The sequence below is a fragment of the Tyto alba genome, unplaced genomic scaffold (assembly GCF_018691265.1).
Source record: "Tyto alba isolate M040663 unplaced genomic scaffold, T.alba_DEE_v4.0 Super-Scaffold_2, whole genome shotgun sequence".
Lineage (NCBI taxonomy): Eukaryota > Metazoa > Chordata > Aves > Strigiformes > Tytonidae > Tyto > Tyto alba.
The window spans coordinates 36,688,686-36,711,444 of NW_024881282.1; the positions used below are offsets into that span (position 1 = coordinate 36,688,686).

General features: G+C 44.3%; 3 protein-coding genes across 4 annotated transcripts in view; all 3 read right to left on the minus strand.

Moving 5' to 3' along the window:
- ART4 (ADP-ribosyltransferase 4 (inactive) (Dombrock blood group)) lies at positions 1-5,062 on the minus strand. 2 transcript variants are annotated; one of them, XM_042793197.1, is made up of 4 exons: positions 4,552-5,062; positions 2,613-3,339; positions 2,007-2,116; positions 1-1,773 (listed from the first exon to the last, which is right to left on the minus strand). In XM_042793197.1, exons 1-4 carry the CDS (start codon positions 4,636-4,638, stop codon positions 1,717-1,719), a joined length of 981 nt encoding a protein of 326 aa, XP_042649131.1. In that variant the 5' UTR covers positions 4,639-5,062; the 3' UTR covers positions 1-1,716. The 2 variants fall into 2 exon arrangements, with proteins under 2 accessions (XP_042649131.1, XP_032853903.2); XM_032998012.2 differs by lacking the exon at positions 2,007-2,116 and having other exon boundaries at positions 4,552-5,061.
- A 1,932-nt stretch (positions 5,063-6,994) lies between these two features.
- LOC104364018 (osteocalcin) lies at positions 6,995-13,866 on the minus strand. Its single transcript, XM_009970572.3, has 4 exons — positions 13,608-13,866; positions 12,028-12,063; positions 9,957-10,026; positions 6,995-8,418 (listed from the first exon to the last, which is right to left on the minus strand). Exons 1-4 carry the CDS (start codon positions 13,672-13,674, stop codon positions 8,289-8,291), a joined length of 303 nt encoding a protein of 100 aa, XP_009968874.1. The 5' UTR covers positions 13,675-13,866; the 3' UTR covers positions 6,995-8,288.
- Positions 13,867-17,729: 3,863 nt separating this feature from the next.
- Positions 17,730-22,759, minus strand: part of ERP27 (endoplasmic reticulum protein 27) — a 43,752-nt gene continuing 38,722 nt past the window's right edge. The window contains exons 8-11 of the mRNA XM_042793142.1: positions 22,612-22,684; positions 19,811-19,961; positions 18,977-19,012; positions 17,730-17,806 (exon numbers count right to left, since the gene is read on the minus strand). Of these exons, the coding sequence (XP_042649076.1) occupies position 19,012; positions 19,811-19,961; positions 22,612-22,684 (225 nt within the window). The 3' untranslated portion in view covers positions 17,730-17,806; positions 18,977-19,011. The remainder of the gene's footprint in view (positions 17,807-18,976; positions 19,013-19,810; positions 19,962-22,611; positions 22,685-22,759) is intronic.

Consider the following 22,759-nt stretch of genomic DNA (forward strand, 5'->3'; position numbering starts at 1 on the left):
AAATAAGCTAATAGTAAAATAATTTGGTATTAAATCTGTTTTAGCTGCCTGGGCAAGCATATCTCAGGATTTCAGGGACAGTAGTTCAGTTTCACAGAACATGTTACTAGGTTTTAGATGATTAGCTGGTGGCCTTTGTCATTATAGACACCTAAATCTGATACACAAGATGCTGAGTCTCAAACTCCTTCATTTAATCTGTTTAAAACCTGAAGACATCCAGATTCCTTTAGTGCCTACATTTCTAATGCTAATATTTCTCATGTGCCCAATTTCTGCATTCCTTGCCATAGGATTTCTAAGGGAATGGCAGCACCAAACTTACAAGGAGCTGCTCTGAGGGTCAAGCAGTTCACACAGGTGCTTTTGGCTGTCCTTTTGACTAACCTGCTGATCAGCAACTTGTGCAGTCCTCTTATGTTTAGATCCCAGGACAGATAGCTAACTTGTTGCTTACTGTTTCAGACAGGGAGTGGTGAATACAGAACTCCAGCTTCCTGCCAAGATCAGCAATGACTGAAAGCTGGGTTCATCTGCAAAATGTGTCTGTGAATTTCAGTTCAATTATTTGATGACTCCACTGAAAGTTAAATCACCATGACTAGTCTCCTTGGGCCAGTGAGATAACCTCTCTGACCTTAGCCTTGTCCCAGGGTTAGCATCAGTGTGGGTGAGGGACCAGGGGTGAAGAAGCAGACAAGGCATGTTGGAAAGGGGAACTGCAGGCAGAAAAAGTCTCTTATCATTTCCACACTGTTCTTTTTTGGAGATGAGAGAACTTCATAGCTGCCTTGGGTGTCTAAGGCTCCAGAAGTGCTAAGTGAACACATAAAAGTAAGAGGAGTCTATAGCTAAATCGGAAATTCCAATTCCAATTTGTGATGTTGATTCAATCTCCAGCATTAGATGTTGCAGACCAGGGAAGTAGAAAGACAGGTAAGTGAATTTCAGTCACATCCAACATCCATGAAGACAGCAGTGGGCTCCACAGGCTGTCTTTTATTTCAGCGTGAAATGACCAGCACTGTCCAAGTTTTTCAGAAGAAATGTCAAAGTGGAACATGAAAGCTGAAAACAGGCCTGAAAAGTGTCATGATCCTCTGCTCCTAAGTTCATGTCTCAAGGCAACTTTATGCTTCTGTCCCCCATGAGTGAGATGCTGACTGTCAGCTTGAGATGAGAGTTATGCCTTTGGTGCATGGGGTCATGTAGTGGGGAAAGACTGCTACGTAGCAGCCTCAGACTTTGATCCCCTGTTCCCTGGGACCTCACTCTCAGAGGAGATATGCAAAGCTGCACAGTAACCCACTCAACTCTAGCACTATGGTGCCTTTTGTATCCCACAGATAGACTCTTTCACGAAAAATACAGGTACTAAGATATCTGTAAAGAATCCAAAGTCCATGTGTGTCTTTTCTGAATGCCTAAGGGAAGATCTACCTACAGTGAAGGGTGTCACTGCCCTATTCTTCAGAAAGGCCAGAGATAGCTGCTCTCCTACCTGAATGGGCCCAGTGAATGTCTAGTTTGATGAACTAGGCTGAATGTTCCAGTCTTAGCTGGAGAGCTGCAGCTGAAAGCAAAGGGAATGTTGAACCTTCCGTAACAACAGGAACTCCAGATGCTGATTTCCTCTGAATTCTTCTTGTTCAAGTGTTTATATCTGGATGCAGCCAAAGAATCAGTCATCGCGGGCCAAGCACATGAAAACTCCAACTACACTAAGAACGGCAGAGGTGAAGGCAGTGGAACCACTGTTCTTACTTCTTGAAGCTGAAAGTCAAGAAAGCAGTCATTTAGACCTCTTTTGTCTCCTTAAAGCTTCCTACACTTGCTAACACAGTCTTTGCCCAGAAGAGCCATTTTCTCAAGTCCACCTACTACTTTGGCTTAGGTCCAGGCACAAACTCTCATTCTTGAATGATTGATTTGTGCTCAAAGGTTGCATTGACACTCTATTGCCCGTAGGGAGTAAAGCAAGAGTCCCATATTAGTGGCAGAATCACAGAAGGACTGGGATGTGGAACAGGCCCAGTGAGGTCTTCCTGCACAGAATGATGTCTATAGCCAGGAAACTCCCAGTGTGTGCTTCTCCAAAGGATACCTTTCCTGCCTTCTGCCGCAGGAGAGAGAACACCACTAAAGCAGCAGTAGTTTTATCTATACTTACCTGAGCTTGCCAGATAGTAGTGGACCAAAGCCCAGAATAGTTCTTAGGCCTGAAGTGTATCAGCCTTGAAAGCCACCAGAATAAATATCTGAATTCAAGCTACCTGCAAATGTCATCTGCCCTTGCAATAGGAATGCTGGGGACGCAAATTGCACGTGTCCTGCAAGATCCTTGCAATAGCAGATGGGGTAAATGGAGGCTGCAAAGAATCCTGAGACCTGCTGTGTATCAGGTGGATTCATCTTTAGTGAGCTGTGGGGTGCCCTCAGGTTTCACAACAGGTGAAAACTGGGTCATGTGACTCTCGTAGGCGAACACAGCAGGCAAGCTACAGATTTGGGCTTGAGTGTGGTCCCATGTAGGTGCAGCCTGTGAGGGCTGCCTGGGGTACTTGAGACCAGACTGTCCTGCACCCCCCTGCATGAAACGCTATATACAGTACCTTCCACGAGCTGGCAGTGGTACTTGCTGTAGTTCCCCACAGAATGTAGATGCAACCGGTTACCATGCTGTGTCTGAAAGAAGCTTTTGACAAGGAATATCTCGTAAGGGGGAATGAGGACTTCCTTCTCAGATGTGTAGTAAGAAAAGCCTTGCACAGCTGCTCCCAGGCAAGTGGTCACTGTGAACAAAGTTTTATTCCCAAACTTCTGGGCTTCATTCCAGAGGCGGGAGGTGGAGGTGAAACGTCCAAATCGCACCCTGCTGCCTACCATGGCCTCAATAGACAAGTCTTTTACACCCCTATGCACCCGGTAACACTTACGTTTCCCCATGCTCTCCTTGCTACTCTGCCATTGTTTCATTATCTGGATAGCAGTCGTTAGGTAAAAGTGAAAATATTTGAAACTGAAATTGTGTCTGTAGTGTTCTAGAGACCTTCCTGCTGTAGATGTGGCCTGGTTCAGCTGAGAGTGCAGGGAAGAATTCATGGTGTAAGCCATGAGGACTATGGCATGGCTTTCATGCATCTCCCTCAGAAGACCTACAGGCCTCTTTAACAGAGCCTCCTGAGCCTTCTTCCAGAGACTCAAATAATCCTTGTTAGCAGCTATTTCCTTTTGGAAATAGTGCCCTCTCTCCAGTTCTTTCATCACCTGCTCTCTGCACCCCAGATACTGGTCATCAAAGGAATGCAGAGCCATATCCATCATCAGGTGGGACACAACCTGCAACATAAAAGCAAAAGAAGATTAGCATAATTAGTGTGAACTTTATGTACATCTCTATGGATGCAAGCCAAGTTTTCCCCTACACTCTTCTTGCCTCTTTGTCACTACTGGCAGAGCAAGTACTGCAGGTAAGCATCTTTGACAAGACCTTCCTGAGAAACTTCAGGATATTGTCCAAGTCCCACCTCAGGCAAATGCCAGCCAGGATGCCAGAGTTCTTATTTGGTGTGGATCGGTGGCATTAAAAGCTTCAGGAGAGTTGGCCCTTCAGAGGGCGAGGGTATAGACCCTGCAGGGTAGACCCATGATCCATTTATTTCAATATTCTGCTCATGATTAAGAAGTGATTTTGAAGAGGGAAGGAGTAAGGAAAACTATGTGCTAGGGACAGTGCAGCCTGAACACTCTCAGAGCTGAATTTCTTCTTCCTGTCTTGTCATACCTCTCAGACATGTTTTGGCCCAAGAGAATGATGTTCAGTGAACATGAGTAAGGATTTACACTACTGGGTGCTATAACAGGAGAATAACCTCTAATATATTCTGCCTATGAAATGGCACAATAATTATCTGTTTCTAACATTTCTAATTAATAAAAACCTAGTGTAATAAGATATAATAAATGGTATGAGTTATGGTGGTATTCTTTTTGCTTTTTGGTCTCCTAGTAGACTAGTCAAATATTGTAATTGGTTGATAATTAGTTGAATTCTACAAGTAGATATTCACTTAATCTCAAGTATTCATCCTATACACATATCCAAATTGATACCTTTCTTAGCTTCTGGCCCATAAACTATACAGGAATTCATTTTATTTCTCTATTATACCATAATTGCTTTGAGGGAAAGTTAAAAGGCAGTCACAAGTAATAGAGATATATTGTTACCGTGCCACAACATTTTGATTTTGTCAGCCCTGTCTGAGGCAGGCTGGAAAAGGAGAGGAACAATTCCATGAGATCTACTCACAGACATTGCCTGGGAAACCATCTGGCTCCAAATGAGAGGAAATTTCCAACCAGGTAGTTAAAAGGGATTAGGACAGGTAAGAAATGGCACAGAGCAACTGAAAGCAGAATAGTTAAAACTGAACCCAAAGCTCCTTAAAGAACATGTTTCAAATGAGGGAGAAGAAAAAAAAAAAAAAAAAAAAGTTTATTTCAGTGGGATAAGAAATTTCACCATTTCAGATAAAGATCAGTGTTTACCTCTTTTACCAGCATTTGCAAGATTAGCAACAAAAGGCTGACCAGCAGGACTGGCATCCTAGAGTCCACCCAAGATACTGTAAACATTTTGCTCAAGTAGAGGTCATTTACATCTGTTTCTTTCCCTTTTTTCTTGATCTGGAAAATTCTGCAGTTTGTAATTTGTACTCAGGTTTTGTTGACGATTCTTCAACCAAAGACCGTTCACCAGATTCTTACAGCCATTCATAAGTCATTAATCAATCCCAACAGACAATTTACTGGTAGAAGTGTGCCTACAATCCATAAGGAAGGGTCTGGTTGCACCAACTCCAGCTGGTGTAGGTGTCCTTCACCTTGATAGTGCTCTGAATTCCAAGGTATCTGGTGTTCCTGCTCTTGCAAAAAGGAAGAAAACTCTGGCTTGGAGAAGTCTGAAGCAGTTCTCTCCCAAGGAGGGAGGTGTCAGGATGTGGTGGAGAGCTTGGTCAAGAGCTTAAAAAGCCCTTCTAAAGTGCAGAGCTCTGATAAAGCCAACACAGAAATGCAGAGTAGGTTGGGATCCCATCTGGCAGCAGAGATAATGTAACTGTCCCTCTCCTCAGCTCCCCCTGGTTTCTAATAACGTTCTGCCATTCCTACCCTTACACCACTGCAGAGTGGCACCATGTTGAACCTTTTACATTGGGTACACTCAGAACAAGTGTGTAAATACAGATTCTATACTGAGACTAACCCCTCTATAGTAGCTGCTTTCCAGTCACCCTTCTTGATAAAGGGCAGTGAGTTACAAAGCCTCATGGCCTCTGACAACTCTTCTACATGAAAAAAAATAACCAAGAAGAGGTGTCAGAGCCTCCTTCTGACTACAGAGAAGTGAAGTCCATTTTCCATTGCCTGCTAGTAATAGGCTGGGCGAGGGAGGCACTTGTAGTGTTGTGAGTCCCTGGGAAAAGAGATGTCTGTGCAGCTGCTTGGATTTTGTGAGCAGAGAACATTTGCCAAATATTGTTGAAACAGGGTGAGAGATGACATAAAGGTCTCCTAGTAGGTTGCTTTCAAAGTGATCTATAACACTGCACCAGCTGATGCTGCTGACAATATCTGCAGCCACTGGTGATGAGAGATGATGACATGAAGGATGATGCAAAGTGATAAATGCAGCCTACCTACTTCTCCTTGGAATTGCTCTATCGTCTTGGGCTGTATTTCAGAAAGTGTTCTCTGACTGTTAAAAGTGAGTCCACAGAAGGGCTTGTGAATTTATTCAGAGGCATCTCCTCTCCTGTTCGTGTAGAGATAAAAAGGAGCTAAACTGTGACATGTTTCAGTGGGAACCTGACAATCAGGATAAACAGCCCCACTAAAATGTCAATTCAGCTTCATATAATCCAGTTACAGATTATATCCCTATTTTTCCCTTCTGGACTCTTAGTGTATGTTGTAGTAGGAAGTAAATGAGGAATAAGGCCCACTGGATTTCCATTTTCAAATGCTTCAAAAGCAACATAGTGTATTATTAAATACAAGAAATGCAATGGCCATAAGATGTCAGCAGAGGACTTGTAGTGGTACTTAAATCTGCATTAACCAGGCAAAAATCAAGTTCCTACATTCCAGCAGTAAATTTGTATCGTCATTTGTGTGTTCAAGTCCCCAAAGGTTGTACTGACTTCAGCCCATCTAGAGATCTGGTGACACAGAACAAATGACATGATTGACGCCTTCATGTGCAACGTGAAGAAAATATTTACTGAAAGGGAGAGAAAAATGCAAAACTAACAGAAAGATGCAAATACAGACAGGAAGCTTGATTTTCTTTTTGTGTGAACAAAACTGTACAGCAACAACAAAACCCCTAACTTGTTCATACAACAGATATTAGAATTTCACTAATCTCTAGCATCTTTCCCAGCAAAATTTTCACTGCTTTCAATGAGCACTTCATTCATTTTTACTAGATGGTGTTCAGAGGAGAGTTGTGCTGTGAGCAGTGAAGCCCCATCAGTTTATGCTGATAGGGGAACCAGTCCCAGGTGTTTGACCAAGACAAGCAGAGGTACTTATTAACTGTCTTCTCTTTGGCCAAGGTCAGCATAGGCATTGCAAGTCATAACAGCTTCCTAAACAAGAGATGTTCACACTCACACGGGCAGCCATATCTGGGGACTTATCTTGTGTCCTTACTTCAGGGCAAGGTCTTTCAGAGAAATGTTGAACTCGGTAGTGGTGGATCAGGAAAAGCCTGGCCCTCTTTTCCCTCATTGCCATGGTGTACTGGAATCATGACCTAAATTTCAACATAGTCACTTCTTATTCACACGGGTGCACAGGAGGGGAATAGGAAGCCTCACGCACTTGGATCCTGTTCTTTGGGGTTCATAGGAGCAAGCTTTATCTTCTAGGCATCCCTAACTGCAGATAAAGGTTGTACAGAGGAACAGAGAGAAGCAGCACACCAACCTGCTTTACATAAGCAGTATTTATTGCAGTCAGCAGCTGGGGATGGCTGAACAAGCTTACACGCAACCAGAGAGATTTGGTCTTTCTTGGTCTCCTGAGAGTGAGCAGTCCCTGTCCTTGGAGATGGGATCTACCATCCACCTCTCAGGGAAGGAAGGCTGACAAAACACATCAAGAGAGGCGCTGCAAAAAGTTGTTAAGATATAATATTCATACCGGAGGACAGAATGAAGTAGTACAGAAGGAAGAGGATATGTATATAAATGCACATACCTTTTTTCTTTTTTCTTTTTAATAGATGTATGGGAAAGATACAACATGCCTTGAATAAATCAAATGCTGACCCAACTTCAATCCGTCCTTAACCAATTTAGGTTTTATTTCATAAAGTTTATTGCTTTTTTTTTTTCTTTGTTTTTTTTTTTTTTTGTACCTGTTTAGACACTTTTACTTTCAAGCATAAATGCTAAAGCATCAGAGAGGAACAGATTTTTTTTGTTGTTGTTCTGCTTGGACATATTCAGTTTCACCAGAAAACACTTGTGATAAAACCAAGAGATTTTCAAGTTACTTTTTACAGACAGCCATGGAATGCAGCTGGAAGGGCTCATCTAAAAGGACTCCTTAAACACACATTTTGGGATTTATCTGTTGTTGCTATACAGGCAAATTTTGCCACAGAATAATCAGAAAAGTATACCAGATCCTGATTTCTGGCTATGTAGTAGTGTTTCCACACTTCTATCTTTACAATCCTACACTGGCACATATTTAAGGTGATTATACTACCTGAAAATACTGAACTTTCCCAGTCATTGTACCAGGAGGCAGCCATTCTGCCTTCTTCCAAGTGAGCATCCCGGGATCAGAACCATCACATTTACACATGTTGTGACCTTCTCCTTCTGTAATCCTCCTGCATTTTGTGGAAGAGGACAAAAGGTCTTGTTATGTTTCTAAGACATACGCTGTTTTTCTTGAGAGGAATCACAGTTTTTTCACTTACTGAATTGTGAGGGTTCACATGAAAGAAGGTTAAGACAGAGTCTTCTCAATCACTTCTGGTGAAGCTCAAAATACCGTAAAAGATGACTGGAGAGAAACATTTCTGATGAAAGGAAGAAAGCTAATGCAAGCTCAACAAGTAAGATAATTATTGCCTTGGCATTCCAGCTGGCTAGGGATGAAAAAGAAGAAGACTTCAGTCTTCTTCCTTCCTTCCCACCCACAACTTTCTTTCTCCTGGGGGGTTCAGGCTGGTCTCAAGCAAAATGAATGACGGGACCATCCCATCCTTAGTATCTCCCATAGAAATGGTTGTAAGCCATGGAAAATCCTATCTGGTCAGCGAGATAGCCACAGGGTGGGAAGTTTTCACAACGCTCATGCAACTGCTCCATTGAATTTGGATAATGCTGAGAGAACCTGGAGTAGACAAAGAGAGATGTGTCACTCTGCAGATTCAGTTGATGTAATTGGAGAGGTTTCACACCATGAAACTAACATGAGAGAAGAGTGATTCTCCAGGATGCCCCAACAGGGGACTTCTCATGGTGAGTTAAACATCTACTTACATGAGGGTAGACTACTTGGTTAATGCTGGGAAAACTTGGAACTGAACCCAACTGAAAGTAATTGCTCTTGAAGTTTTATCATCAAAGGAGACCACAAAAGCAGTTCGTGTTGGGGGCTTTCTGTCCCTAACCTTATTCACCAACTACCCAGGAATCTTTTTTGCTGTCATTTATTTATTTATTTATTACCTTCTTACTTTTATTTGCTCCCAGTTTCCCTCTAGCCACTATTTTCCTTTAGCTTAAGGAGTTTCCTCTAATCATCCTCACTTCTGTTGTTGACAGCAATGCTATGCCCATTCAGCTAAGCAAGCCCAAATCTTTTAGTCTCAGCTATACACTCTGGATGTCCTTCTCAACTCCTGTTCAGGTCTGGTTAATCTTTCCTGATGATTGTACACAATGCTACAGGAGAAGTCTCACCAGTATCTCATTAATTGTTACTTTATTTCTGTATGGAATGTAGCACCCTTGAATTCCATTTGTTGCATCCGTATTTCCAGACTAACCTTACCTTGTGACCAAATAATACCCTGAGCTGTTTGCCTACCTCAGTCCTTCCTGATTAATGCTTACAGCAGAAGTTACTTTTATGATGCCCCACCTGTAAGGGGGTAGTCAGTACAGCCAGTACAGTTGCTACTACTGAATTTCATCTTGTTTTATTCACTGCAGGTTTCAACATCAGCCAGTTCCTCAGCTACAATACTCTGATCCTGTCTTCCAGAGATGGGGCCTCCCAATCTTTTAATATCTAAAAAACAATATTATCCTTCCAATCCAAAGACGGATTGAATAAAAATTCTTTTTGCACAGGAAGTGACTTAAGAACCTCTTCCAGGAAATAGGTGAAAAACATTCTTGAATGACCTCAAATTTCTCCATATGTTTATAGCTAAGATTTCTCCAAATCTTTGTGCCTATGATTTCTGCACAAATGGCTGTAGGATGTACAGCTTTAGAAAGAACAGCCATTCTGATCTAGTCTCATCTCTGTAACAGAGCTGTGCTTCCTTTGTAGGGAGCCAGAGACAATGACCAAGGCTCTGGTGATGCTCACTATCCTGGAAACTGACTCTAATGACCCTGCAATTTAGAGCAGCTTCCAATTTGTATTTTGGTGTCCCCGTGGCTAACCCAGACAGATAGTGCTGTCTTCCTCCCTGGGAGGAATATCAGAGTCCAGCTATGAGCTCTCAAAAGGATATTTAAGAAAAAAGAACCATTTATCTATCAGTAAGTGTCTCCTATAGCCTTTTTGCTTCAACACATGAAGGTAATAATATAGATGTACAACAAATTAATGCCTTGTCATGTCCTGTTGCCTTCCCATCCCCTCTTCAGAACAAGTCCAGAGTCCAGCTCTCAGCCTGACTCGTGAGTTGTTACCGTTTATACAGGTGGTATCTTTTCTGCCTCTTCACAAAGGCATTGGCAACTTCCTTTGTAATCTTGATGCCTACCAAGAGAGGACACAGCAGGTTAGAAATGCAGGGCCATTGTCTATGAAAAAGAGATCAGTCTAACCTCTGAAAATGGGCAGTCTACTCACTTCATAAGCAGATGACTGCCATGAACCATCCTTATTGCCCATTCATCTCTTACCACCCCACTATCCACTAAAAGCCCAACAGCTGGTCTCCCTCCTCACTCCAACCTGCACATCTACATGGCTCAAAGGCCTTTTCTGTCATAAACTCCATTCCTTTATCACATAGCATGATGTGAGTCCACAGCAAATGTACAGAAGGCAAAACCGTAACAACATAAAATATGAATAAGGAGAAAATGAAGGGAATGGAACTCTCTGTCCCTAGCCCACTTAACTTCAGAGTCTTGACTTCCTTTCTATATTTTGACTTAGACTGAGAATGATGTGTGATACTAGCCACCAGGCCTTTAAAAATGCCTTTAATGAGCCATAAGCAACAGGTGACACATGGAAATACCAAAGCTCACATGTGCAAACTTCCATGAAAGGTGAAGGATATAAAATAATGATGTCAAACATCACTCAAGGAGAAATACACCCAGGAGGTGCAAAGATCCTGGTGTTCAGGACTTGGAGAACATAAGAGGCCTTTCTGCCATGACAGTACTGGCCCCTGGCCTCCACTAACACACAGTGTCAGTACAGTTGCTTATTTGCTGCCTTGGATTTGTGGTTGTGCAAACACTGGGGTGCTGTGGAGCACCCCACATACCACTTCACTGCCCATCCCCAGCCAGCGTTCAGCACAGCACAGTACAGCCTCCCTCCATGGGATGGACCCACACCAGCAGAGATGTGCACGGGTGCTGGCACACCAGCAACACAAGCAGCTGCACACCAATACACATTTTGGTAGGGAAAATTACAAACTGTCACTGTCACAAGAGGAAAGACCTCTGCCTGTGGGGAGACAGTGGGGTTTGTGCCCTTCCCCCATCATTGTGGGGTGTTTGTGTTTCTACTTGGCAGGTAAGAGGTACCCTCTCTCTAGCAATCTGGGGTTTAGTCTGAATCAAAATACCAACTACACAGAAACTGCCAGTAAATGAGCTGCCAGAAATAACCACCTTTCCCTGAACGTTCTTTTCATTTTTTTTTCTTTCTCAATCTGTGTTTGTATTGGCTCACTGGAGAAATACCAGCTTTCATGCTCCTCAGCAGCAATGTTATCCTTTAAGGTGTGAGAAAGCAGAGACAAGGGAGAATTAAAGGGATTTTCTACACAGATTTCTGCCAGCATCAACTTGCCAAAAAAGCTGTGGACATCCCAAGGTGTGCAAATCCCTATGTCCCAGGTGACCTGTAAGGAGAGACTGCAGCCCTCAGGAGCAGCCGAGGAAGGTGCTTGCTTTCAGGCTCTTCAGGTTGTGGGATTTGGCAGGGATGTCACAGCCTATTGCCATGTGGCATCAAACCTTTATGCTGTGTTATCCTGTACACCAGACTGACTGCTCAGCAGATCTGAAAAAAACAGTGCCTGGAGGCCCTGGGACAGGTTTTGCTCTCTTAACAGTCTGGGGACGCATCAGTCACTTTGGATAGGTCTGTGAGGCCAGCTCAGAGAAGCAGGGACACTGGCCAGGTTGCTCCACTCACATCACTGTTTCACAGAGGGCAGATGAATCCAGCTGGTAACAATCTACAGGACTCACGTCTTGCATGGAGGCGGCTCAAGGGTTGTGGAGATGCGGGCTGTGGCTTTAGCACACCCAGAGTGATGCGAGGCTGCTGGTGCAGGGATGCTAACTAACAGCCCTGGTGCCTCCTGCCCCCACGGGTGTGAAAGGCAGTTCCTCTCTTTGCTGCAGGTGCTCCTGCACCTCAGGGACTGCAGCGCTGAGGGAGCAAAAAGGGAGCAGCTAGAGGGACTCAGCATGGTTCTTGTTCAAACCTTGAACCTCTCAAAGGGAAGAAAGGAGGCAGACAGAGTAGGATGGAACTGAGCATCAGTCACAACTATATACTCACTGGCAGCACTGGGAGATCCTGAGGTGTCTTTGGGATCTGGAAGACAGACAGAAAGGAGTTTATTTGAGTCCTCCTCTGCTCCACTCTGTAACTGAATCCCTCTGCCTACTGGCTGGGTCCAGCTCCCCCCACTTTCCCAGAAGGTCTGTTCCTCCCAAAAAGGGTTCTATTAACACCCACTATTTAGAGATAGACCTCACCACCACAGCAAAATTCACCTATTATTGTTGGATTTGTTTCATTTCAACTTCCTCTGAACTAGATTAAATGACACAATAAATATATAACCACTGTGGAAGCTGGAGGAAGACTTTCCTCCTTCTCCCTCCCCAGCCTTGCTAAGAAGTTTGCCAAGGAAAGCATCGTCTAAGATAAATGGAAGGTCTCCTAATCTTGGCTCTCCCACACTGCCCTATTTCACAATTTTTTTCTGCCACTGTTTCACCATACTTTTTTCAACACTGTCAGTTCCACCCAAGTCACCAGGTATTTGGCATAAGTGTATTTATGGACAGAAAGAGGACTCTAGAGACCAAAAAATAACAACTGTGCTTAAACAAAACTTTGTGTGAAGAGGGTTGTGTGTAGCTCTATTTTTAAGCAATGTATACATTCCTTGGATGTAAAAAAAAAAAAAAATATTAGAAGTTACTCCAAGGCCATTAAGCATTTCAGAACATAATAATGACTAAATAAAAACAGACATATACTCAAGAGTGAAAAAATGAGAAAAAGACTGACAGAGGGAAAACAATGATCAAACAAAATATAGTTGCCAGTATTGAATCATGATATATCTGATGCCAAAGACTGAACAAAATTTAACTCTGAATGAGATAATACAGGAAAAAACACAACTCTCTCCTGCTCAGCTTCTATTTTCCTGCTGTAAAGGGAAAACACTTGGTTTTCTGATCTTTCCCCCCTTCCCTCCCTCTTTATCAGCTATAGAGCTGCCACTACTTTACTATCTCTTCACCATGAAGTCACCATCTCTAAATCACCTTCAAATGTGATGTGCTCTTATTTCAATGGGACAACTCCCTTATTTTTAACAACCAATTGAAGGGGTTTTTCCTCCAGAAGTTCTCCACACCCCACATTTCCTTGCAGGTGAACGCTTGATCTGATGCCTATCTCTGTGATCCTACAGCACTCCCAGTCTGGCAGACACAAAATCCCTCTCCCTGTAGTCACAATAAATCTGCCTGCAGCTCAACCCTCTTACTCAAAAGTGAGCATCCAGCATACCTTTGCCAGTTCACCTAAAATGCTAAACTGGCTTAATACATATTAAAATGTTTGAATTCTCTGCTGCAATCCAATGGTGCAACTGGGGGGCAGGAGGGGGCAGGTTGACCAGTGGAAGGAAGTGCCCAGCAAGTGATGAAGCTCTCTATCCCCAAGCCCCCTCTCATCCATGACTGTCTCTTAGACAGAGATCTGAAGCTGTGCACTGGCCGGTGGTGCACCTCCTCCCCTCAAAGCTGCACGTCTCTCCCAGACCGAAGGGAAGCTGGTGGCAATTTGCAGGGTTGAGCAGCTTTCCCGAGAGCCTTCCCAGGCAAATGTCCCCTTACCATTCTCACAACAGCAGAGCATTGCCAGGGTCAGAGTCACGATCAGCGATGCCAGCAGACACCTCATGTCTTCTTTGGTTGTGCTAGTCTTCCTAACCTCAGAGCTTTCCTGGAGGTTACTGAAGTTCTCTGGAGCTTGCTTTCGGGCAGTGGTTTATATCCTGTAATCGCCTGCAGAATTCAGCGCTCTGGCTTGTGTTCCTGTGTCTGAGCTCCAAAACAAAGCCCATCCTTTGGGCCAGGAGATATCAGGTCCTGGCAGCCACTTTAACATCTATCTCAGGACTCGTGGCATTTCCAGATCTTAATCTGAGGTTTTGAATGGGACTATTGAAGAAAAACAACTGGATAAAAAAATCAGTTTTATTGTAAACATGAAAGTCGTTAAGCTTCTTGCCAGAGACCCAGGGTAGAGACCAACACAGCCTGAAGCAGAGCAACTGTTTTTGTATGATGGGGCTCTTTCATGTGGAAAATCAAATGAGAGTGAACCCAGTGGTGACCCTTTTCTCCTCACCACACACTGACCCATTTCCATGAAGGTGAAGAAGCCCATGAAACTGTTTGCTTAGGGCAAACACACAGTAGATTTTTGCTTCAGATAGTTTCACCAAACCACTGCAGAGACCTGAGATTTTTATACTGTTGGGAACTTTGGTAGTTAGTTTGAGGGAGGGTCTTTTTTTTTAACACTGGAATCTTCCTAGATTGGAGGCTTAAGTTTATCTTCACTTGTCTAAAAATGAAATAAAGCTTTAGACTCCAGAAGTGTTTTATTCTTCAGGACTTGGGGATTTGGATGGCTCTGGTTGTTTGGCATGTCAAGAGCCTGGCATGGGCTCTTCTACAGCTTATCTACCAATAACACCATACTGCCCAAACCCACCATCCAAGTTCCCAAAGCCATGACCCACAGTCAGCGTATGGATCACACCTTCTTGCACCTCATATCCAGTCCTTCTCAGCCCCACATGCAGGGGACGTGTCCAAGAGCTACAGAATTAAAGCCTAAAAGGCTCTCAAGGGCAGTCAGAGCCATTAGGGATTTTTCCAATCCTTAGAAGCACTGTCTTTTAGCTTACAGACATATAAGGATTAAAAAAAAAAAAAAAAAAAAAAAAAAACAAATCAGGAAAGACTGAATATATATACTAACAACTTCCAGCAAAAGTGTCTTAAAGAGCAACAGTTTAAAAATAAATAAATATCTAAAAATAATAGGTATTCTAGGAAAGTTATGCTTCAAAAAGAATACTTGAATGAATATAAATATACAATTCTAGTATTCCAAACAGCTTTACTTATCAACTTTTCCCAAGCTTTCTAACCAGCATGCAGTCTCTTAAATATGTTTGGTGATTGATTACAGTAACGAAATCCCACAGAAATCTCTGGTATTATTCATTATTTATACTGGTAAACCGGAGTTGAAATCACGAGATATTTCTGGACATACACCCAGACAGCACTAACCCTGTGCCTTCTGTTTTGGTAGTGTCACAGTGCCAAGTCAAACCCAGACACTGCAGACTTGTTGACTTTAGGGTATGAAAGCTTGGCTCTGGCTGGTGATCATAAGATTCACCTACTTGGAAACACACAGAACAAGTGTGGGTGAAAATATACCTAATTCATATGGTGCTTTTCTCCTTAAATTGATTTATCTCTTATTTTTCCCTCTGGACAAAACTTTAGAAACTGTCAAAGCAGAGCTACTTGTCAGAAGTGTTTTCAATAAATAACATTTCTTTCCAAAATTCATTTTTGAAACTGGCAAAGCCTTGAAGCATATTTTGGAAGAAGATACATGTTTCTAATGTGGCAGGTAGATTTGGCTCTAGACTTAATTTCACAGGTTAGTCAACAATTTGATACTTTATACCTCATAGCTTTTGATAGTGTGCCATGAATCTTTCCCACTTCTATAATTCACAGGGGCCTGTGGAAGCCTGGAAATGTGAATATTGAAACCAGCGGTTCTGAGCTGAGATAGAAGATGTTATGTCTCCTACATAACCCACACCAAGGAGTATCCGAGCTGCCGACCAGCATTCTTGGGCATGTCAGAACTGGTGCCTCTCAGCCTGGGGACAAGCTCTGGGAGGTGCCCTGGTGCTGGTGGTGGTAGCAACCTGACAGCAGTCATGTCACTCATCACTGGTCTGGGAGGTACTCCGCAACCTGTGCACAGGGTCAGGCCACATCTTGGTTTCAAATGAGTTATGAACAGCAAAAAGAAATTGTTCTAGGTGAACAAAGCTGGGCTTGACCCAAAACATCGGGCTTCTTTTATTTGTTTATTTACCACCTGGAGCTCCTCTTCACCTTTGGTTTCTGCAGCTTTCTAGCACTACCAGAGAATCATTCCAAGTGGAAGTAAGGGCATGAAATGAAATTCCAAAAGGAGATATGAATAAAGACTGGACCACACACTCCTTTCTACAGGAGCACTGTACTTCAGGACCTGAGGGTATCTGGATAAACAAGATGCAGTTCACAAGCTTTTTCTGTCACTAAGTCTTACCCTAACTTTGTTCTCAAGGTTAAACAGGCACTTTCTGCATTTTGTTTCCCCTACTGAGGAAAGATATTATAGATTTCATTTTCAAAAAGCGCATCTTACTCTACCTTCTAAACACCATGCCCTTTTAAGTTGTCTTAAGACAGGGAACTGAAATTTGCCAGTGACCTCTGAATGAAGCCACTGGTAGACCCTGAGACAAAACATTGTAGATCCTTTCAAAGTCACGTGATTGAAAGCTAGTGACTTTTTTTTGTAATCCGCACCAGATTCTATGATAAGCAAACTCAGCTTCTTCATGGAAAATTGCACACAGCCCCACAAAATACTGTGACTCATGAGAAGATAGTATCAAACCAGCAATTTATTGTGTAACAAACACCCACATCCTGAACTCTCTCTGATCTCTGCTACATGAGCTCAGAGCTAATTAACACAGTGTAGGAATCCATGGCTACACGGGAGAGAAGCAGCAGGCAGGATAACATACAGGGACACAAGCAACTAAATATATTTCAGAGCCATTTCATTTTTTGGGAAGATACCCCGGGCTCCAGGCCCCTAGGTGGGGACAGGTCATCCTTTACTTGGTCCTTCTCCTCCCAAAATAGTGCTTGTAAGCAGCAACATAGCCATGGTAAAAAGCATACTGTTCGCAGGGGTAGTAGTCCTCACAGATCTCCCTCTGTCGTTCCTGGAGTGACTTATTACGCTTCCTGATCCTGCAAAAGTAGGAGACATGAGTGGTAAGTGCTGCCATCTTAAATATCTGTCTATAGCTCGTTACTGCCTCACAACTCCCCCACTAGGATTAAGGGTCCATAACCAGGTTCCATCATCCAGCTACAAAGATCTTAGCACACCAGCTTCTGTGTTCACTGCACCCCGGGGAGCGCTGTGACTACAGTGGGAACATTTTTCCTCCTTAGGTAACCTTTTATTTCAGGGCTAAGTAGGGTGGTGGGGAGAAAGGGGTTGCTCCTGCCTCAACCTGAGGAAGATTCCTCCCTCTGCAGCCCACCTAGCCTGCTGTCTTCAGCTCTTCTGTTCTTCCCCAAAGCCATGCATGGAACAAAGACCTTAAGCATCCTGCAGAGGGGCCATCTGGAGAAGATTTGTCTTGATGCCTCGCTAAGAGGTGATTTCTGTGCTTCAGTCTTTATCTTCATAAGCCTCACTGAGGCATGAAACTGTCTATATCTGTGTTTTATAGATGAGGCAAGGAGGCTCCCAGATGGCCCTATGATTTAGAAACAGTCATACAAATTCTGCATGAGATCTGAGGACTAGAACAAGATCTCAAACCGAGTTTCCTTTCTGGCCATCTCACACTGAATCCCTCTCCTTCTGTTGGTGTTTCCTTCAGACAAATTAAGAAGAGCCCGTTCAACACATGATATGTCCTAAAACACAAGGACTTGCTCTCCGCTGTCTGAGTTCTGGCTTCTCCCAGGCTTGAGGACTTTACAGGTACCTCATATTGAGAGTGGAGCTGAGACTTCTCAGAAGCCACCATGGCTGCCACACCTAGTACCAGCCTGTGCTTGGCAAGGAGAGACCTCTTCCCACTCCCATCTTCAGTATCCTGAGGCCATAACATACCTGTCCCGAGAGAAGGCTTCTAGTCTTGTGTCAGCTTGTATGAAGTCATTGGCCCTTTGCCTGTTGATGAAGGGATCTGAGAAGGCAAGGGATGGTTCAGAGTAGATAAACATCTTTCAAGACCAGATTTCAACAAAAGCTAGCTTCCACATTTATAACAGCCTCCTTTTCCACCCTCCCATGCACATTGAAACCCAGGACCTTTTAATATTCCCTGCTGTCCACCCCACTGGTTCGTGCGTAGGCTCTCACTCTGGTTTGTGCAGCCTGTATGGAAGTGCACATGCTGCTCTTGCTTTGCTGTTTCTCAAGCCACCCAGGGTAAAGATACTGTGATTTTGATGCCACAGACCCTCTGAGTAAGTGGAGCTTGTCCAAGAGGTAGGTGCTAAGCTGCACAGACTGTAGGAGGTCTGAGCACACTAAGTAGAATTAGCAGAATCATGAAATTACAAGTAAAATCAGGAAGGGCCTGATCAAATCTATCTGCCTCCAAGTCTAAGTAGTCACTGAGCAGTCTGTGTGGCAGTTTTGGCCTGAGGTGCCTGAAGGTCCCTTCTGTCCTTCTTGAGAAACATCACAGAGTTCAGGAGCCTGTGGATGTCTTTGGCATTGGCTCTCACATGTGTCTTTGTGCTTTTGACTAGCTGTTTTCTGAAGTCCTTCTCATAGATGGTCTAATTTGTTTTTAGTTTTTATCCACCTGTTCTCTAACCTCTCCAGGATATTACTCATTCCAGAGTGAGACCCTCCACCCTTTCGTGCTTTTCCTGTGACACTAACTCTCTCTTCCAGCCAAAGGATCCCTCCTGCCCACGCATCCCAACTGCTTCTTCCAAGGTGCTGACAGTAAGGTTCTCCCCATCCTTGGGGGAGAACAAATCATGTCACTGGCTTCTGCAGTACCTCATTCCATGCTCATCCCAGAGCTTTTTGGGCAATATCCTTTTCCAGTGGCATTTAACCTGGTTTAAGTGCATGCAACAGGGATCTAAGATCATGAGTGTGTTTTCCAATTCTCATTATATTTTTTGCAAAACAGCAGTATGCATTTCTGCCCAAATATATGAAGTCTTTTTTTTAACTCTCTCCCTTTTCAACCTGAACCTCCATCACCCAGTAAATTCAATTTCCCTTGGCTGAGTGTTTCTGCCTATTTAATCCCTACAGTAAAGTACAAGGAAACGGTCTTGGAGATGTCTGCAGCACACTTCAAATTCAAGAATATAGTAAAGCCATTTCTTACAGAGATATTCATGAGATTCCATGCTCTCATGGGACTCTGGGGAAAGAAAGAGTAAAATATGTGGTCAGACACTGTATTGATGGTATTCACAGTCTTTCACATACCACAGATCAATAGAACATGCATGCACACAGAAGTCAAAAAAGCAGGGTTTTAAGACACCTGTTTAAAAAGAAGAGAAAGGGATCAGTGGTGTGACCTAGCATTTATGTGAGGAGTTTAAGGTGTTCAGGAGCTTAGAATGGAGCTACCTGGTGTCTTAGCCAGGAATTCAAGGCTCGTGCTTGGTCTGCCACTGTGTGATTCGCAAGCCTAGTTCCTCACCTTCATGTTCCTGACACTACAGTGGATATGATACTTACTTACCTTCAAAGCCTGCCTGTGTTCTTAAAAAATGGATTAGCACAGTGAGATGTGCTTGACTCTTGCATGAAACAGCATCTTAATTCCATCAGTATGGAACTGTGTGCCTGACAGGAAAAGGGAACTGATATTACAAAAGGAGAAAGGGAAATCTCCCCATTGACAAGGGAGAATTAAGAATAAGAACTCTTATTGTAGTCCAGACAAGAGAGGGGAAGAAAGGGGAGTAGTCTGTGAGGTGAGTTGGAACAGAGAAGAAGGGGCTAAAGAATCCTGGACCACAAAACACAATGACTGGAACCGACAGCTCTGGAGTAGTGCTAGGAGGATCTGACACAAGGGCAGAAAAGCAGGCAAGAGATGAAGTTAAGGGGAAGGAAGACACAAAGTTGAAAAAAAAACATCCAAACAGACCCAAAGATGTCTGTAGATTTGGAGTTATCACTCTACTCAGTAAAAAAGGTCACCTACCATAACAAGTAGCAACCATCACCAAGGCAGCAAGGAGCATAAGGCTGATGAGAGTGCGCATTGTGCCAATGGATGCAGGAATCTCTCAGTCTGTCTCTCTCACTGTGTCTTGCTCTCTTCCCACTGAGGGCAGCTGGAGATCCTGGGCTGCCTGCAAAATTAGCAGTGGAATGTTTATTATGAAAACAGAGCCAGGAGGGGGCCCACGAAAGAGCCTGGGGAAGGCAACAGCTGGCTGGTACATACTCTTTATGGAGCCATTACAAAACATCCTCTATTAGCAGATTTAATCAGGTTTCAGGAAGGAGGAGGTATGCCCCCTTCCTCTCCCAGATCAGGGCTGGGGGCCGTAATTCACAGACAAGCACGTCACTAGAACTCTATGCTCAGAAAAACTGGCCTGTGCAAGTGGAAGGAATTTCAGGGGCTGCCAGGGGCCCAGAGGGAGAGGTGTGTGCTGATCCAAAATGTAAATGTTTTCCTTTCTAATTTTTCCTCTGATCTGCCCTCTTTGCCCTCACCATCCTCTGTCTGGATACACCCAGCCCAGACTGTTCTGTCAGCTTTGCTGATGAAGACATGGAGAATGAGGCTTCAGACACTCTCCCCACTCAGCCCCCCTCCCTCCAGCTGGCCCTCACTGTGGTCCCAGCCTGCCATTTATCAGAGGAGGAATCCAACCCCTACTGCTCCTTCCTCCCTCCTACTTTACTTCTCCAGGAGTGACACGCATCATCCTAGAAGGATCCCTTCTGCTGGAGGGATCACAATTTTTGCATTGAGATGACAGCAACACCCAGAAATCTATCTTTGCAAGTCCCCACTGTGGTCCTGACCCTACACTGATCTTCCAGCCCAAGGGACAACATCTCAGTGAATGCAGAGGTAAGCACATCTCTCAGGACTGCTGCCTTTCTGGTCTAGCACTAGCAGTCCTTGTCCCACTGGGCACTGAAGTCAGATGTCAGTGCAAAGCTTTTCAGCTGGGATGAATCTCCCAGGTCAGCAGTCTCTGTGAGCATTACCTTACCTTCTAGCACCTAAAGAGCTTGTTTGGGACCAATGTCATGGACAACAGTGACGGACAAAAGATGGGGTGTTCCCCTGTTCAGCTCTGTGGTACAGTAGGAGGGAGTGAAAGAATAAAGGAGTTACAGAGATGGCCATCCCTGCTGGCTGAAAAGTCAAGGGGAGTCATTTGCTAGAGGCAAGGCAGGGAGAGAAGGTACCCAGCTGTCACCCATGGCAGTGGTGGGGTTGGCACCATGTATGCTGCCTGGGGATGAGCCTAGGGCACAGTGACCGTTGTTCTGACTGATCCAAGCTGTGGTGACTGCCTGTTTTGTCCATGTGTACGTGCAGGCATCAGGATTTCTCACTGACAGGGTATATACTTTGGATGCAGACCACTCTCCCCTAAACCAGTATGGTGTTGTCACTGCTGACACCTGCAGAGGCCAGTCTGGGGAGCCATGCTACAGGTGACACAGCCAAGAACTACAGGAACAGCTAGCCAAAGCCTAACACTTCCCCAATGGGAAGTGAAAATTCAGTGGAACAAGATTACTCTGTGATGTACAATTTACCCTTCCAAGGCCAAACTCACGGCCCTTGCCTCTCTGGGAAGGAAACTGAGCAGGGCCTTCAACTTCAGACCAAAGATAAAGAACTGCTTTTCTTCCCCATTATCCCACCCCACCCAGACAGCAGTTCAGTCCTGCATCATCAATGCCCCCCATACCATCCACATTCTGCCTATTCAGTGCTCAGCCTCAGATGAGGAGATTTTGCTGTGCAGGGGCAAAAAACAGAAGTCTGCTATAGACACAAAGTCAGAGGAGAAATGAGATTTTTCTGCTGTCCCCCTGTGCCCTGCCACACTGGACTCTTTAAGGGAATTCTCTGTTCTGGGATTGTATGCATACCTTAGAGTCCACAGTTTTGGAGTTAGTGTGTAATGAGAATTTTATATGTTTCCTGTATGTCTTGTACACTCTGGGAGCTCATGGGAGCTACCAAGAAAGGGAGGGAGAGACTAGAGAAGAGACCCCAGTGGGCAAGTGATGGGATACAGAAAGGAAGGTGCTGGGACTACTTTGGAATGAAGGTGAGGCTGCACAGTGGGAAATTCCAACATGCTTTCCAGACAAACCCTCTTTATTTATCTGTCTTCACTCGGGGCACAAGCACTCTGTTCCCTTAAGACTCTGCTCCAGTTTCAGAGGACTCTGTTCAGAGAATGCCTGGACCGTCCCCTGCCATCAGCCACAGGAGAAGAGCCACAAACACCACTTTAACCCAAATGTTTCATTTTTCACCGCAGGGGCAATACATTTTCCAAGGGATGAACGAACATGCCAGCTACACAGCTCTATGCCAACAAATCTCCTTCGGGGAACACGTTCCCTTGCAAAAGTACATCTCCTTTCTATTCCCCCTGCACTCCATACTCCTTCACACATCTCCCCTCCCCAGCATCAGTGGGCTGCCCCAGAGACCACACTGCTCACACCAGAGAGCACAGTGAGCCCAAAGCCCCTGCTTTCTAGTAGCATCCACTGGTTAGAAATACAGAAATAGAGAAAGACAAATTGCCTGCAAATACCAGGGAAATCTCTACAGTGTCTCAAATAAAGGGGAGATCAGAAAGGCAGCTCTCTGACCTGTCTGATGGAGTGGAGAATCACAATGTTATGCATGCCTTAGAAACCACTCCTAACATTTTGCAGCTGTGAAGCACCAGCAAGGCATTAATAACAAGCAGCCATCCAGGAAAAGCAAGGCAGTCCCTGCATACTCACTAAGTCGTTGCTTCCCCACCAGCCTGCAGCTCTTGTCTGAGGGGGCAGCTGTCCCAGCGTCCTGGGCCCTGGACTGAAGAAGAGGGGCCTTTTATTTATTAGCATTGATCAGTGACTCCTCCCCTCTTCTGCTTCCCAGTCTTGATCC